An 18,213-nucleotide genomic window follows, 5' to 3' on the forward strand; every position below is an offset into this window, starting at 1 on the left:
CTGTGGGAATACAGTGGCGGTGTCCTTTACATGACACGCAAGACAGAATCATCCCTTTGTCATGTATCTGGAGCAAAGGGATAAGAAGTGATACTTCTTAAGAATTGTTATTCCTTGAGACCCGACTGGGAAGCAGCGGTGCAACTTTTCGGTCCGTTGTGAAACCTAAATCATTGTAAGGCTTTGCACCTTGCTAAACTGATGCATGATGGTTTGAAAGGGATGGACGGAGAGGTGATACCATGAGTATAAACTCCATGAAAAAGCTTCCTGTGAAAAAGCAACCAGCTGCAAACAGAAAAGAAGCAGCTGTTCTGCACCCTGCACTATTTTTCTGATTCTTGTCTAGTCTCACTATTTTCACTCCTGAATAAAAGCAGACTCCAACCCTCATTAAGTTAAGGGCCACCTTTTAATTGACCTCACTGAGCTGTGGATTGAGATCATACTGCAGGAAAGGACTCGGTCTGTCCAGGGAAGGGAACAACATCATTAATGTTAATTTTTTTAGGTTTTTTTTTTACCGTGTACTGTTACAGATGCCATAGTCTGCTTGTCTCCACACACACAGATATAATTTCCAGCATCCGTCAGCTCCAGGTCTTGGATGATCAGCTCTGCAACAGCCCCTTCTTGCCTCATTTTGTACTTGTCTGTTGGTCTAAGGGCCTTGTGTCCCTTTTTCCACTCCACTTTTGCAGTAGCCTTGTTCAGTTCACAGCTCAGGGTGGCACTTTGACCCTCTGTAGCTTCTTCGTTTTTCAGTTCTTTGGTGAAAAGCGTTGGCAGGGCTAATGCAATACGGGCAGAAGGGGATCAAAACTGAGAACTTGGAAATCCTCTTTATCAAACCATCAACACATTTTAGCACTGGTCAATTCTGTCATAGAAGCCATGAAGAAGCCTTTAAACACTGGCATTAATAATATTGTAAAAAACCCTGATTATTTGAAAGGGTCTGAGTTTGCCCAATTATTTAGTGTCCTCATATTTTTCAGCTTTGTTTTATAGTATTTTGATATGTACTTATCTAGCTAGCTGATCAGATCGGCAATGATATATCCCAACGGTATCCCCTGAGAATGATTTGCGGCAGCAAATTTAGAGGTATAAAATAAGAGGCCACTTTTCAATGTAAGGCCCAAAGCGTTTCTTTTCCCATGCCAAGAGTAACACATTCCCTTTCAGAGGTCCGTAAAGTGGAGCAGCAAGAAAAACGGGCTGTTGGATTTTTGCAGAGGTAAAATATACATTTTGGAAGGGGAAAAAAGGGTGCAAAAGAAGTGATGGAAACTACCACCGCACAGGAAAAATGACAGCATTTTTGTTAAGATGAAAAAAGTTAATGAAAATGATGGGTTATTAGCTGGGGTGGCACAAGCTGATCATAATTAATGAGTCAGCTGAGAAACATGGACTCAATATCCTCAGTAACTCAAAGGGAAATTATACTTCATTTTGTATTATTGCTAAGGGAAAACTTAAAAACAAGCAAGATTGTCGACTATGGGCCACATCCAAATTGGTCAACAAGGTGCTAAAATGGGCCGTGGGTCACTTTTTAAAATTAATCTACTTAAGTCAAGCCTGCGCTGTCTATCACAAAACCACCGAGGCTCCTCCATTTGGGCTTGGGACCTGGATTGAATCTTCGGCTCACGCTCAGAAATAATCCAGTTCAAACCACACACGTCCATTTGGACTGATCACTTAGGGCAAGGCCCCTGTTCTCCAGGTTTGCTGAACCCCACCGGAGGCACCTACAAGGGTGCTCCGGATTGGAGCGAATGCACTGGGAAACGAAACATTTAAGGGTCTGCACTCTTGATATTCATGCTTATGAATGGAGACGACAAGCAAAGAGGAGCTCTGTCATGAAGAGAAGAGGGGGAAAACAAGGGAAAAAAAGATCAAATACCCCAAATGTGCAAGGAATGGACACAGGGGTGTTATATGAGAAAGCATAATTGGAAAGGGGAGCTGATTCTCGGATGGGGGAGTTTTATCTGGGGTACGCTCTTTATTTCTCTTTACCATTCACTGTCAAGGTGGCTGAAGTCTTCTGGTCTCCGCACACGCAGGTGTAGTTGCCGGTGTCCGTCAACTCCAAATCCTGGATCACCAGCTCAGCAAAGGGACCCTCTTGCTTCATTTTGTATTTGTCCCCGGGTTTCAGAGCCTGATGCCCCTTTCTCCACTCCACGGGGGCAGACTTGCTCAGTTCGCAGTGCAAAGTGACTTCCTCGCCCTCTTTAGCCTCTGTGCTCCTCAGTTCTTCTTGGAAGAGGGTAGGCAAGGCTGAGGGACGCAACGGGCACAGAGACGGGATCAGAACCAGATTACAGTGAGCAGGACTATTTTGTGGGTTATTGGACCTCAATAGATACAATTAGGTACGTGGACACTGCTGCAAGGATGGAGAAAGACTGCAGTGATATGGAGACTTACGCATTTAAAAAGGATAGCGATGGGAGGACAGAGCTGGGCACCTAACTGGACCACGTCAAACCAATACAGCAAGAAGAAATATTGTATATCAAGGTGACTCAGTGTCATCGCACAGCTGAGGATACAAAGCTTTTCAGGCATGAGAGGGAACTTGCCCTCAAAGGAGAAGCAGTGTGTCATTATGAGCACCCAACATCTGGAGTTTCATAGAGGAGATGAATATGAAACAAGTGGAGGTTATAAAGTTTACCGTTTACTGTTAAAGCAGCAGTTGTCTTCTGGCCGCCACAGACGCATGTGTAATTTCCAGCATCCTTTAAATCTAGATCTTGGATAATCAGCTCAGCAAAACGACCTTCTTGTCTCATTCGGTATTTGCCACTCGGTTTGAGCACCTTGTCATCCTTCGTCCACTCGACTGAGTCCACGGCCTTGGTCAGCTCACACTGCAGAGTGGCTGTCCCACTCTCCGTGGCCTCCTCGTTCTTCAGCTCTTTTTTGAAGCGTGCGGGGAGGGCTAGGGGACGCAGAATGAACAGGTATTGCATCAAAATGCCACACGTTTAAGGCAACAGTGGGCCACCCAAAGGAAATTATTGAATTATAATGGACCTTTTAACCTGCCACAACGTGCGTAAGCCAAGCCTGCTTTAGCTGGAAAGACCAGGTCTAGAGCAGACTGTACTATGGGAGTCAAAGTCCCCAGAGCAACACAACTTGTGCGACAGACAACACACAAGGTCCTGGGAGCGAGCAGCACAAAACGTCTCAGCTCCAACACAAATGCAGCGAGACATACATGCACACGGGTGCCTTGTTCCTGCTAAAGGTTCCTTAGAGGCCTGAAAAACATAACACGCGCAACAGATACACAACGACTTTGACTGGGTGGTGGAGAAAGGAGCTGTAGGACAATGTGAAGAAAAGGACGAAGAAAAGGAAATGTCAAACGTAAAGAAAGAAACAGGCAAGGCTGAGGGAGAGGGGGGAGGGACATTTAACAATCTCATGATTTACTTCTGATGTTTTACCATTTACTGATAAGGCTGCTGTGGTTTTTTGGTCTCCAACTATACAGGTGTAATCTCCGGCATCCTTTAGGTCCAGATCACGGATCACCAGCTCAGCAGACGTGCCTTCTTGCTTCATGCGGTATTTGCCGCTTTGCCTGAGAGCCTTGGGCCCCTTCTTCCACTCCACGGCGGCAGACTTGCTCAGCTCGCAGCGCAGGGTGGCTGTGCCGCCTTCTGTGGCTTCCACGTTCTTCAGCTCCTCTTTGATGACCGCAGGCAGGGCTGAGGGATGAAGCATGCAAAGGAAGGTTGCATTAAACATGGTTTAGACTGAGAACAAAAGCAGCTCCTGTGCGGTGGAGTTAGCAACCCATAATTCCCTTCCAGGCCTTGCAAGGAGTAGACAAGGAGAGTGGACGGCCAGTGAAAGAGGCACATGCAAGGAAAGTCTCAGATAAATGGAGGGGCTTTGTCTGCAGAGCAGATAAATTGGCATATTAATTGGCACACTACTTTTCTTTAAAAGAAACAAAAACAAACAGAAAAACCCAACTCTTTTCTCCAGGCTACTGTTCACAGGGGCTGTTCCTGTCTCTCTGGCTCCCATGTACCAACAGCCGCACAAAAATCTGGTTTTGGAACTGCCTACGATGCAGTGCGTAAATCTATCTATCTATCTATCTATCTATCTATCTATCTGTGTGTGTATGTGTGTATGTATGTTTTTATGTATGTATGTATGTATGTATCTATGTGTGTATGTATGTATCTACCTATATGTGTGTGAATGTATGTATATCTATAACCATATCTATATGTGTATGTATGTATGTATCTATCAATATGTGTGTATATGTATGTATGTCTATCAATATGTGTGTGTATGTATGTATGTATGTATGTATCTATCAATATGTGTTTGTATCTATCTATCTATCTATCTATCTATCTGTGTATGTATGTATGTATGTATGTATGTATGTATATATATGTGTGTGTATGTATGTATGTATGTATCTATCTTTCTATCTATATGTGTGTATGTATGTATGTATCTATCTACTTATTTAAATAAAACAGTTTGCAGCAAAGACCCTTCCAACTAGACTTCCAGAGCACAGACAAATACCTTTTCCCAGAGCAGAAGAGAGATTTTACTTGAAGAAATATTTCAAAGTCACTGAAAAATATTATACTGTCAACCAAAGGTCATTGGAGTGGTAGCCCTTAACAGGAGGGGAGTACTTGGAGGACAAGACAAAATGGTGCCTAGTGAGAAACATCCTTCTCCCCCAGCACCCCCAGCTCTAGCAGCACATCGGGGAGGCCCAGGGACCCTTGGGACCCTCAATCCCTCCCCCACCACGTGGTTGTGGGAATGAAGCTGTGGGAAGGCCCCAACCAGAGCCTTACTTATCTGAGATCAGAAGCTGAGGAGCTGTTAAAACAGAGGTTTTGGGATGTTAAGATGTCATCCAGGTATTTCGGATGTGCTGACTGGCTCCTGGCTCCAAGCCCCCTTCAATGTCTCCTCACCTAAGCCCTGAACCTCATCTGGCCCTCTAACCTCCCCGTCTCTTCCCTTGCCCTGCCCCTCACCACCTTCCCTCCTCCCTTTCCCTTCCCTTCTCTTTCTATTTCGAGTCTCTTTGCCCAACTAACCATCTCCCAACCCCTAAAACCATCAGAGAACTCACCTGCTGTTTTCTGCCACCCCGCTGATCTCTGCTATAAATTATACCATGTACCCCTACCCTTCACCGGTGCTCTCCGTGCAAAATGTAATCTCCTTGAGGCAGGGACAATCTACCACCATGCTAGCACTAGGGCAGCAAACTGAGGCCTGGGGTCGATTGGTCCCTGGGCCCTTCTGTAGAAAGCACAATTAAAAAACAACAACCCAGAAACTGGTTAAAACAGAAGCTTTGCCCCTACCACGGATTCGGACTTGAGCGGTCGTCTGCTGGTCTCCGGTATCGCAGGTGTACCTTCCTGCATCTTCAGACTTGGCATTGTGGATCACCAGCTCTGCCACCGAACCGTCTTGCTTCATCTCGTACTTGGCGTTTGCCTGAAGGGCAGCTCCTGCCTTCTTCCACACCACTGGGGCATTGGGTTTAGTGAGCTCGCAGCGCAGAGCCACTGTGCTCCCCTCTTCTGTTTCCGTGTTCTGCAGGTTTTGCTTAAAAAGGACGGGCAGGGCTAAAACACAAAACCAGAGGTGAGGCATGTGGCATGCTGTGCCCCCCTCCACCACCATACAACGATGCTGAGACACGGTCTTCCCCTGTCACTGCAAGTAAGAAAGGTGGCCGGTAGGTTTTACCCTACTGTTACTGGAGTTTTGACTGGACATGGTGATGCATGTACAGATTGCTTTCCCTTAAAGAAGAAATAGAGACATCCCACAGGGGCAACCCCAGATACAGAATGGCACTTTGCATATAAATTCAATATCTTGCTGCTACACATTATAATAAAAAAAAACTGTTCAATTATAGCAGATGTCTCAAGCACTGAATAAAAATGTATGGCCCACTCTGTAAGCTTTGCCTAACAGTTATTTTTACCCGAGCAGTGGTCTTCTCTTCTCCAATGCTGCAGGTATGGGCTCCAGCATCTACAGATGTAGCATGGTGAATAATGAGCTCCACTACAGTACCGTGCTGCTTTAACTCATACTTCTCACCGGCCTTTAGGACAACATCCACCTTGGGAGTCCATGTCACCTAAGCCTGCAGGACAATCTGACCTGGCTACCTTCTTTAGTTTCCACATGCTGCAGTCCTTGACTGAAAAGAGCTGGCAATGCTAAAATGCAGAATTGCAGATTGTGAAGGTTCGAGACAACAGGGCTGCCCAGACATCATCTTTCCCATGTTAGCTTCATGCTGCATAAAACTTTTCAAGTCAGGTGTAGAGCCACAGACTCAAAGGATGGGACAGCATGACTCAATCCTCCAAACGGACTCTAATGAGCCGTCTCCTGCTGTCAGCTTGGCACAGGTCGAAGTAAAAATAGACGCCGTGCATTTTTTTTTTAGAGCACCTTCAATAATGATAATAATACAGGTGTCATTGAACTGCTTTGAATGTGTAAGTACAAGTTTTCTGTCTTAAAAGCTCTGAAAGCAGTGCAAGTGGGCAGATTTACAGGGATGCCAGTTTTACTTTACTGCCCGGTCGAAAGGCAATAAAGGGGCTGTACAAATTCTGCAATGCAATACAGGGGCTGTTTAAGGGCCCCCATCATAGAAGTGGGCTCCTTCAACTCCCCTCCGTGGCCCAGTGACAGGCGATAGCTATATGCAGGCCTGTTCCATGCAATAAGGCATTGGACCTATGGATCATGGGATGCATTCTGTGCCATTTTTGTCACGGCAGTTAGTGGCCCTTTCTCTGGTAGTACAATTGGCAATTGGCAGTCTGGAGTGTGAGAATTTGGCTAACACTGCAGACAGGTGTTCAGACCTAGGTCATTGCCATAAGAAAGAGAGGGGCTGGAGGATGATCCAAGATGCAGCAAGCAGGTGTGTTTGGTAATATCATTTATTAGACCAACTGTATCATTGGAAGATGTTAGACAAACTTTTGGACACCAAGCGCCCTTCCTCGGAGAGAAGGGGGGAGAGTGAAAAAAAAGGAAAAGGATTTGGAGGTGAGTTGCTGTACACATGGAGAACACAAGGACAGGACAAACAACAAACAATAGCTGAAAGATGAGTTTCCCCTCGTAAAAAGCCAGAAGGCATCTTTTCATCAGACACAAAGGGATAGCAACACAGCAAACCCTGCAATACACACAGCGAGAGGAGAAAGATGAACATGGAGGATGGAGACGCCTAGTGAGGATTCCTATACGGTCACGATGAGAGAGAGACTCGAGACGGGTTAGCGGGGAGTAGATGTCCTCCAAAGACGGTGAGCGTTTGCTGTGGAAGAGGAGACAGGAGGTAACTTCTGGCACGGAGGGGAGGGAGGACTTCTTTCAGATCCTGAACAGCAAGAAATGTTGTCGCGTGCTGGTTTCTCCTTTCACCCAGGTGTTCACCACTGTCTTCTAGGACAAGATTCGGAGAAAGCAGCCCATCTACTGGTGCATCTTGCTTGTGTCACTTGGCTGAAGAACTACAGGTCCCTTCCCTTCTTCCCCTTCTACCTCTGCCTTTAATGGGGCCTTGCCATGCTCTACCGCTTCCTCTTCCTGCAACCTCAGGAGGAAGGGACAGAGCGCAGCTTTTATTATAAAGTGACTCCACATCACACACCTCTTCTGTATCTCTTGATCCGCTGTGGGCGGTCTGAATCCATTTGCAGAAATCTGCCCCTTCTCACTCCCCCATCCACACCTTTTCCACGACAGGAGAAATGCCAAGCCCATGGTGGCGGCCATAAAACAGAAGACATTGTGTTTTGCTTTTTTCCTCTCTCACTGCAGGGAAGATCCAGTTCCTACTGGCATCAGCACATGCCATTCAATTATCCTTACTGAAAGTTGGATCAGGTCCCACGCACTGCAGAAAGGCACAGCAAATGAACTCAGCGGAGGCAGCGACCGCTGCAAATCCCATCATCCTGGCTTTTTTGCAAAGAAATCTTTCTTCTTTCTCAGGGCAGAACTTATTTCTAAATCATGCTTCCTGCACGAGTCCGACAGCCATGGGTGATCAGCGGGCACGGAGAGTCAGGCTATGATCAAAGGCATAAAAATGGGAAGGGAATATTCTTTTTTAGCTTAGGGGGGGAAAAAAAGCATGGCCACACCGTCTGTGCAACCTTGACCGTGCACAACAAATGCTTTACGTGTTGCAGTTTGTCACCCGTCTGCAGGTTGCCCGATTGAGTTAGTAAGAACACTCCTCGCATTATCAGTGCAAAGGAGAGATTAAAGTGTTTCTCTATATCAAATTGTTATTTGGACCTTTCTGCGTGAGGTGATCCTGCAGCAACCCAAACCACCGCTCCAACCTTCCTTATCCTTGACTGTAATAACCACACTACTTTTAGCTCTTCCAGCCTCGCACGTATATCTGCCACTGTCTTTCTCTTCTGCCTTCTGAATGACAAGCTTGGCTTCAAATCCAGCCCGGCTGATCTTAAACTTAGAGGAGTTCCTAAGGGTCTTTCCATTTTTGTACCATTTAACAGGGCTCTCCGATTTGGAGGTTTTGCATTGCAGAATTGCATCTTCTCCCTCCGTGACTTCCGTATCGGCGAGCTCCTTTGTAATGAGACAGGGCTTCTCTACAATCATATAAAACGGGTCTGAGATTTTCCAAAGGGATGGAGAGCAGCACATGTCTTATGCAGTATTCCCACCAAATACATGATTCAGTGTTCAGCAGTATCGGTGTCAGAAAGCAATAGTTTCAGGGGATGAGGCATAAAGCTTTCTAGAGGGACTGACCGCTGCAAGGCAAGGCTCTGACAATGCTGGGTGCAGTTTTGCAAAATCTAAAGCCCACAAATCTTTGAAGAATATGACCCAAGGAGAGGTCATTTCTGATATCGATGGTTTAATATTGGCTAAGCAGAAGCATGAACTTCACTAGGCATGGAAATTTCCCGCAATTCCCTTCAATATGAACATTAAATTTTAGGAACCTTCTGGCTAAATCTTATGCACCAGAGGAAAACCAATCCTGTCTGAAGACCATTGCAATGCAAATTTGTCCAAAGTCTATCACCTGCTAACTCTTAACTTTTCAGCCCCTTTACTAAAAAGAGAGTGAAATAGGAATGTTTTTTTGCCAGCATGACATCACAAGTTTGTGCCAGTATGTGGCAACTAAAAGCTGATTTATTTTTATTTGCATTTTTTTTTTTTCTGAGAAAGTGCAGCCATTTCTGCACAAGTTTTACAAAGCTGGACAAAGTTTTACCTTGTCAAAGTTGCATATGATTCTGAAAAAAAATCACATGGGTTTAATATGATGCAGCATAAAGCCAGCTGAGTACAGCAGATTTTTTTTTTATTAGTCCAGGAGGTATATGCTCTGGATCCTGAATGCATGCCATTTAGGCAATACAGTCTTTCTGACTCCTCTCTCCCATTTCTCAAAACTAACTTCCATTCCTAAAGAAATTCCTTTCACTACAAACTCGGTAGATTAACATTTTTCTCCCTTACTTTAATTGTCCTGGAAAAACTGGCAGGATTAAATGGCTGAAAACATCTATACTATGGCCCTACACATAATTAAAGGGGAATAAAAAGTACTTATTTATTGCACAGAACTAGTTTCCTAAGTGACTGGTCCTATCATTCTGCAATCCCAGTTCATAGAAAATTGACTGGGTTTCCCAGGGACAGACTGCATTCTGCAATTTCCTATTTAAGTTACACCAAATAAACTGAAAAAGAAAGTCTGCCCTGATCAGACAGACCCACAAGTGCACATAAGCATCTGTATCACGGATCCTAATGGACAAGCCACATTACCATCCTTCTCCCTACATACCTAAACTAGCATCCAGTTCTTGCTTCTGCTCCATTTATCTTCTACTGCATAAAGTTTTGTGTGCTCTAATTACCTTTAACAACCAAATTGGCAGTTTTTTTCTTATCACCAGCTTCAAAGGTAATGACCCCCGAATCCTTCGGGGCTGGCTTTTTCAAGGTTAGCCAGTGATATCCACCAGGCTGAGATTGGATTTCATTGAGTTCATTGGTATGGAGTGGGGTTTTGCCCCAAAACCACTGAGCAGCGCTATAGTCTACAGGAGAGATTCTGCATTTGAACACGGCAGATTCTCCTTCTACCACATGGACATCTTCCAGGTCTTCTATTATTAGCACTTTCTGGCCTGCAAGAAACATAGACACATAAATTGCTGGACTCCTTCATTTTCTAGGCACATGCGCACATGCAGGCAAGAGGCACTTCCAATGGCGTGACCTCCAGCACGAACCCTTTGGAGAAAGAAATATCTCAGGGCAGAAGATGTAAATGCAATTCCACTGTCGCTGGCCAAAGAATACGTTACCTTGAAGACAACGAATATTTACGGACAACATGCAACGAAACAGGATCGAGACAAACTCAAGGCACTTACGCACATACAACCGATTGGAAAAGATTACGGTACAATCTCTGGGTAAATGGTAACTCCGACATTCATTTCCTCCTGCAAGAGAAGTTCACCAAAAGTAATAAAAACAGAATTTGCAATATAGCGCTGGGGGAAAGATCAGGCTCTCCAGATGCCCGCAAGATATCACTGAGTGGATGTTCCTACAGCCTCCATCTCTACCTCTCATGTTTTGCTAGACTGGCAGCAGTTGTCCTGTGTGGGATCAATGGTCAACTTGTAACTGCTCTGAAAGCACCCAAAGGACACACACATGAATGAATGGGGATTTCATTTGGGAACTACAGGAATAAAAGGACATACCGGAAGTAGGCCTGGAAATTAGTAGAAGAGCAAAACACAAAAGTGATACCTAGAGGCTAAGCTATCCCTCACCCTACTGCGTGTTACAGAATACATTTGGGAAACATTACTGAATTAAAAAAAGAGAGAAAACACTACCATACTTTTCATGAACTACACTCGTATGGTTTCAGACGCTTATTTGAGCAAAATAACCATGCGTTTTCAAGTGCTAAAATCAAATATTTTCCAGGTCAGGAGAGCTGTCAGAAATCTTGCATGCTACAATAAGTAGTATGCAATAAGGCGGTGTCAGAAATCTTGCGCGCCACAATAACTCCCGTATTACCTCTTCTTCAAGACCCTGGATTCCCCGTCCGCCAAGGCAATTTGTTGTTTCTGGGTAATTCATGGATTACCCACTGTACCATTTATGTTGGCCAAACTGGGAAGTGGTGGGCAGCGCAGGAATGAAGATCTTGCGCCTGCACATGTACTATTTTTATGGGATACCTCCGCTCAACCTCACTTCTATTAACTAAACCATTCCTCTCTTCTCTCTGTTGCCATCAATTCCTTATTAACGAGAGTTTCTCTGTCATGGTGCCTCATTAGTGCAGCAGGGAGGGGGTCATGAGGAACTGTATTGTACCATCAGTTTTCTCTCCTGTATTTTTACCTCTAACCCAGCTGTTTTGCCTTGGCCACCTCTCCCCTTGATGATGCCCTACCAGAATCGCTCTGCATGCCATGCCAAATGGGTACTGCCTGGATCTGTGGTCCGCAAGCTAGGACCAAAGGCTGTAAGTGGTCCACACAGCCATCTGATGCTGCTCAAGGCTGCAGAAAATGTGGTTTTCCACAGATACCTTTTTTCTTCTTCTTTTTATTTTTTTAATGAAATGCAACATTCAGAAATATATATGGTATATATATCCACTGTGTATGAACTATGTACATGCCTGTCACAGACAGGAGATAATAAAGGGGAAAAAAAAGGAGAAGGGAAGAGGGAAGGACAGAAGAAGAAAAGAGAATTGGGAGGACTAATATGAGCTGCTCAGATCCCTTCTGACCCTACCAACCAACTATGAAACTATAATATTTCATTATCAAATATTCTAAGGACTCCTCCCAACCTACACTAACCTTTCCAGAGCAGTTAAGTTGGCTTAACATGCCTCTCTCCATAGATCCCAGCTGTGCCATCTCATCTTGTCACATTTAGACCCTTGGAGATATCCCACTCTTCCATTACAGTACTATCACCCTACATCTCACTAATAAGTCTCGTTGCAAGAATGCAATCAAGGAAGGATTCAGTGTGAAGTCCTTAGGGATATGCCCAGCTGAAACTCCACCTCAGCACGGAGGTGCATGTTTCTTCAAGGAAGACTGAGGGAGCAAAAGAAGATGCGGCTCACACATTATTACTTGCTCAACATTACTGTATGAGGGTTAGTGCAGGTTGGGGATGGCTGACTTGGATTAATTTTTTTCCTTCCTTTTTTGTGTCCTTGTGGCAAGGTATTTAGCAGAATTTGCAGACAAAGGTCTACAGATCTTGCCTGAGCCAGGTACAGTACTTCCTGCCACTTTGTCTCCTTTATGTAGAGTGACTGTAATTATTTTAGGGAAATCTGGGACCAAGGGTGCACATGCATGTGCGCAAGCATGTGCACATGCACACACACATGTACGCATGTGTGCTGGGGCAGTGCGTGGCAGCAGGCAGGGCCAGAGCAGGTGTTGGGAGTGCAGTGCCTTTCTCACCGGAGCTGGGGTTCAGGCCAGGGTCGGGGTGCTGTGCGGGCTCTGACTCATGGCTCTGGCTCTGGCCCCATCCCAGCACCTGCAGCTGCATCCTGGCCGTGTGCCCCTGGGCCAAATGGGAGCAAGTAGTCATGACCTCGCACTCTCTGCCCAGTTAGGGCCGGGTGTGGGTGAGCTGGGCTGGGCTGGGCTCTCCACGTGGGGGCTGCAATGCAATGGGCTAGCACAGGGATGGAGCCATGAGCCAGTGCAGGGCAGACACAGCCCACACAGTGCCCCCAGCCCGGCCGGCCTCTCCCCACCCTGCCACTCCCAGGAGCTGAGCCAGGCAGGACAACGTGGCACACACACATATACACACCCCAACCCCACAGCTCCCAAATTCCTGCTATTCCAGGACCTTGGCTTAAAATTTTCTCCAACGGCCGGGATGCTTAGCCGGACTAGAACATCTGGGACTGTCCCAGCCAATCCAGGACATATGGTCACTCTACCTATTAGGAGCCTCAACTAAAAGTCAGGCACCCGGAACCAAGTTGAAGCACCCAAAACCTCTGGTCATGTCAGAAAAGGTAGTCCTCTGGGCTGCAACCCAAGTGCACCCATTTCAGTGATGAGTAAACTGAGCTCAGTGTTACACACCTCCTGCACGTGATTGTTTGGCGGAGGCCTCGTCGCAGGCTCCAGCCACACTTACCTTGCACGGCCAGCTTGGCTCTGGACTGGACGTCACCGATGTCACAGGTATAGGTGTCACTGTCGCTTTTCTCGAGGTCGTTCACGGTGAGCTGGAGGAGCTCCTCTTTTTGCCTGATCTCGTATTTTTTGCTGGCCTTGAGCTCTGCCGTCCCTTTTCTCCAGGTCACCGTGGGGGCGGTTTTCTTCGTCTGGCACGTGAAAACAGCTGCGCCTTTTTCTTCGGCCCGCAGGTCTGAAAGCTCCGTGACAAAAAAGTTGGGTTTATCTGAGGAGAATGAAAAAAAAGTAGGCAAAGTCAGCTGGACCTGAGGAAGCGGGAGGAAGCCCCGTCATGAGGAAAGAGGGAAATCCTGGGATCTAGTCCCAGCTGAGGGACTATTCGTGCATTTTTTGCATTGGATACAGTGCTCACAAACAACGAGAGAGAGTGCTTCAAAGCGGGCCATTTGATGAAAATGGTCAATATGAGCTGCGAGAAAAATCTGAAGGATAGGATCGGTTATGGCAGGAAGCAGAGAAGAAGTGGAGCGTGAAAGGTTCGGGATCACACCCCTGGTTTCTTGTTCTCGGGGCCCTCAGAAAGCAGGGCAAGGGGAATCGCCGCCAAACCGCATGCACCGGAAACTGGCTCTGTAAAAACACAGGTCCTCCAGAAACCAGAGCTGACGGCACCTTTACAAACCCCAAAGGGGCTGTTAATCATCCAAAACTCACTAATGGCTTGGCTCTAAGTTAGATCCACAATAGCAACGGTGTTTCCCAGGACATCCTGGGTAACTACTACTACTAATGGCCCTTCTTTGTGGGGAAAGGTACATCCATGCCCTCCTATTTTGTCAGCCACAGACCCTTTAGTTCAAGAGACATCTTCTATTAGATATCTGCCCACCGCCCAACACAACAGGCTCCAACCAGGTTGGGACTTTGGTGCTATGGCAATATGAATATTGCATTATAACCATAAAAATAAAGGTGGACAAATGTATTTGTTTCACTCAAGGGACAGGGCCAATGCGACTAGGATTTTTTCCCTTTGATCGTATTGAGACAGTTTTTGCTAAGGAGATGCTCCACTCCTAATGTCCGCAAGAGAGCCAGGGTGCCCACGGGGATAGAGTCGAGTGTTCCCGAATGTGTTGCAACCACTGGACTGCTCTTTGGAGAATGCAACAGTATGTTTGAATGCTTTTCATTTTTCCATCTTTGAGTTTCGCTGGCTACATTTTTAGCATTTGTATTGCTCATCAGTCATGCCACCTTCAAATGCAAACCTTTCTTTCTCAGAAATTACCATTCTAATGCAATGAAAGTTTTTTTTTTAAATCATTAGAAATTATAAAAAATAAAAAGCCATTTCTCAGAAAACCAAAGGAATGAAAAAGTCTTCAAAAAACACGGACTTTTTGTGCTTTTACTGACCTTCCACCGTGAGCAGCGCTTTCGTTTTAGAGTCGTCCATCTCACACGAGTACTCCCCCGCGTCCTTTGTGGTGACGTCGTGGATGATCAGTATGGACCGTGCCCCATCCTGATGCAGGTCATATTTCTGGCTTTTCCGGATAGCTTTGCCATCCTTGAACCATTTCATGTTTCCATTGGGTTTGGAAAATTCACAGCTCAGGCTGACATCTTGGCCTGTAGATGATTTCTTATCCTCCAGGTCCTTTAAAATCTCAGGTGTTTTTTCTGAGCAGGGGGCAAAGTTATAGTTAAAAATCTGTGAATAGAATCATTTTAATTTCTTCGGTGGGGAGAGGCTTCCAAAACCTCTAATAGTCATATCACCTAATGATAGATTTCATAGATGTTCGGGCTGGAAGGGACCTTGGAAGATCATCGAGTCCAGCCCCCTGCCCCAGGGGCAGGAAGTCAGCTAGGGTCAGAGGATCCCAGCAAGATAAGTGTCCAAATTATTAATTAATAATAACCCCTTAATATAATTACAATCACTTAATAGGTTGCAGATTTACTTTCAACTGCAAGGATCTGGGGGTGGGGGGTGTTAGCTAGTGTTCATGTTCAGTGGGCACTAACTATGTGAGCTAGTAGTAAACTGAAATTAGGAGTTGTCACTAAAGAATATATTACGTGGCCACAGCTTTGCAGCCACAATTAATTGCAGATGTTGATATTCATAGGATCAGAGAAAATGAGGGTTGGGAGGGATGTCAAGAGGTCACATCTAGTCCAAAGCAGGACCAGCCCCAACTACATCATCCCAGCCAAGGCTTTGTCTACCCAGGTCTTAAAAACCTCCAAGGATGGAGAGTCCACAGCCTGAACCAATAGCCTGTCCCAGTATTTTACTACCCTCCTAGTGAGAAAGTTTTTCCTAATATCCAACCTCAACTTTCCTTGCTGCAACTTGAGCCCATTGCTCCTTGTCCTGTCATCTGCCCCGACTGAGAACAGCCCAGCTCCATCCTCTTTGCAACCCCCTGCAGGGAGGTGAAGGCTGCTATTCAATCCCCTATCGCTCTTCTCTTCCGCAGACTAAATAAGGTCCGATCCCTCAGCTTCTCCTCCTAAACAGCATTTGCACCTGTAATTATTTGTATTTATGCGTCCAGGCCCATAACGAACAGAGATGGGCTTACTTTAAGCATGCTCTAGCAACTGTTTGCCGACAGTTGTAGATAAGTATAAACTGCTCAAATATTTCCCGTCCCCACCTTTGTTCCTGTCAAAGTGAACGGGGCAATGCAGTGAGATCAGGATTCTGTCCTAAAATTTTACTAAGGCACCTTATGCTAAAAAACAATCCAGTCCTAAAGCCTCTCTGTACTCCTTACCTTTCACAATCAGCAAGGCCTTGGAAATTAAGTTACGAGCCGTGAAGACCACTTCTCCAGCATCAGTTGCAACCACTTTTTTGATGTTGAGGTTGTATTTTCGACCCTTGCTAGGGGTCCTAAACCTTCCCCCGCTTTCTACTTTAGTCCCGTTCAATGTCCACTGGAATTCACCAACGCTTTCATGGGACAAAATGCATTCAAAACTACACTCCTCTCCTTCTAGGACTTCAGTGTTCTTCAGGCGTTTAGTGATACCGATATTCAGCTCTGAAAGACAAACAGGTGGTTGCTACAATGACTTAAGAGGAGGGAAAAATGGTATTGTACATCACTAAGAGCCCTGACTATACAGAAGGGCTTTTCAAATTGCTGTAAAGGGTTGTCTTGCATGCTAGGTGGTCAGGTGTTTATATTTGAGGATTTGGAGATGATATGAACCAGAAAAGCACTGAATTCTTCACTTGTCTATTTGCCATTGCTAACAAGATACCCCCTTATATGCCAAGTGTGGCACCTTCCTCCACGTAGGTGTGGAAAAAGGGACTTGGACTCTCGCATTGCACCGATCCTGCTCAGGATAGCAAGCCTGCCCGTGGAGTGGAGTCAGCGTGGCCGGCAGCCAGAAAGGAAGAGAGCTGTCAGTCAGGGGAAGCCTTCTGGCTAGTTAAAAGTTTCCTCTCATACTGACTCTGCAAATTGGGACTTTATGGGTTGCTTTCCACTTTGCAACTTGCGGTCCTCCTGTTTATGATAGAGATAGATTTAGATTCATCCCATTAGGTTTAGCAACCTAAAAACCCCGGCAGCTCCTTCTGTCTAACAGCAGTTACAAGGACTGAAGACCAGATTGCATGGCTGCTTTTGGTTCCCCTGATGGAGTCTAAGAGCCAGTTTCTATTGCTTCTGTCTGGTGCAAATGTAGACTTGGGTGCCTACGTGCGAGTCTATTCCCCCCTGCTTGAGCCCTTGAAGAACTACTAATACAGGATGCAGGCAGGCCCTCTTGCTCCTTGCTAGGTTTTGTGCCCCAGTCTTAAGGGTCAGATGATGGCATGTTACAAAAGGAGATGTATTAATGGCTTTCCAGGGACTTCAGCAGGGTAAAAAATAATGGCACTTTCATAGATTTCATAGATTTCATAGACATCAGGGCTGGAAGGGACCTCGGAAGATCATCAAGTCCAGCCCCCTGCCCAAAGGGCAGGAAGTCAGCTGGGGTCATAGGATCCCAGCAAGATAAGCATCCAGTTTCATCTTGAAGGTGTTCAATGAAGGCGCTTGAACCACCTCCGGTGGCAGGCTGTTCCAGACCTTGGGGGCTCGGACAGTAAAGAAGTTCTTCCTTATGTCCAGCCTGAAACGATCTTGAAGTAGTTTGTGACCATTCGACCTCGTCATCCCTTGGGGCGCTCTGGTGAACAAACGTTCCCCCAGATGCTGGTGGTCACCCCTGATAAACTTGTAGGTGGCCATCAGATCACCCCTGAGCCTGCGCTTTTTCAGGCTAAAGAGCCCCAGGGCTCTCAGCCTGTCATCGTAGGGTCTGCTTCCCTGACCTCTGATCATGCGCGTGGCTCTTCTCTGGACTCTCTCAAGCATCTCCACATCCTTTTTGCATTGTGGAGCCCAAAACTGGACACACTACTCCAGCTGCGGCCTCACCAAGGCCGAATACAAGGGGAGAACGACGTCCCGGGATTTGCTTGAGAAGCATCTATGGAGGCAAGCCAGCGTTTTGGTCGCTTTACTAGCCGCCGCATCGCATTGCAGGCTCATGTTCATCTTGTGGTCAATGACGACCCCCAAGTCTCTTTCTTCCATAGTGCTAGCCAACATAGCTGGGCTATGATGCTCGCCAGCTCCTTGAGTACCCTGGGGTGAAGATGGTCAGGGCCAGCTGACTTGAAGATATCCAGCTTCTCAAGATGTTCCTTCAGAAAGTCAGCATTAAAGGAGGGCAGCGGATCACCCTCACCCGGACTTCCCGGCCCTGTAGCGGGCATGGGCGTCCCATGGGACTGATGAAAGACTGACGCAAAGTACCTATTTAATAGGTTGGCTTTTTCCTGGGTGTCAGTTGTCAGTTGCCCCATCTGTTTCAGCAGGGGTCC

At 46.2% G+C, this 18,213-nt stretch overlaps 1 protein-coding gene across 21 annotated transcripts in view; it reads right to left on the reverse strand.

The window, feature by feature from the left end:
* Nucleotides 1-18,213, reverse strand: part of OBSCN (obscurin, cytoskeletal calmodulin and titin-interacting RhoGEF) — a 203,694-nt gene that overhangs the window by 93,327 nt on the left and 92,154 nt on the right. For 18 of the 21 annotated variants that reach the window (XM_025211617.1, XM_025211626.1, XM_025211619.1 and 15 more), the window contains exons 30-37: nucleotides 16,100-16,369; nucleotides 14,727-14,993; nucleotides 13,306-13,572; nucleotides 5,397-5,663; nucleotides 3,480-3,743; nucleotides 2,699-2,965; nucleotides 2,035-2,298; nucleotides 525-791 (exon numbers count right to left, since the gene is read on the reverse strand). In XM_025211617.1, coding sequence (XP_025067402.1) covers nucleotides 525-791; nucleotides 2,035-2,298; nucleotides 2,699-2,965; nucleotides 3,480-3,743; nucleotides 5,397-5,663; nucleotides 13,306-13,572; nucleotides 14,727-14,993; nucleotides 16,100-16,369 — 2,133 coding nt within the window. The remainder of the gene's footprint in view (nucleotides 1-524; nucleotides 792-2,034; nucleotides 2,299-2,698; nucleotides 2,966-3,479; nucleotides 3,744-5,396; nucleotides 5,664-13,305; nucleotides 13,573-14,726; nucleotides 14,994-16,099; nucleotides 16,370-18,213) is intronic. The other 3 variants (XM_025211618.1, XM_025211620.1, XM_025211633.1) reach the window with 3 other exon arrangements.

This window comes from Alligator sinensis, unplaced genomic scaffold (genome assembly GCF_000455745.1).
Source record: "Alligator sinensis unplaced genomic scaffold, ASM45574v1 scaffold1398_1, whole genome shotgun sequence".
Taxonomy (NCBI): Eukaryota; Metazoa; Chordata; order Crocodylia; family Alligatoridae; genus Alligator; species Alligator sinensis.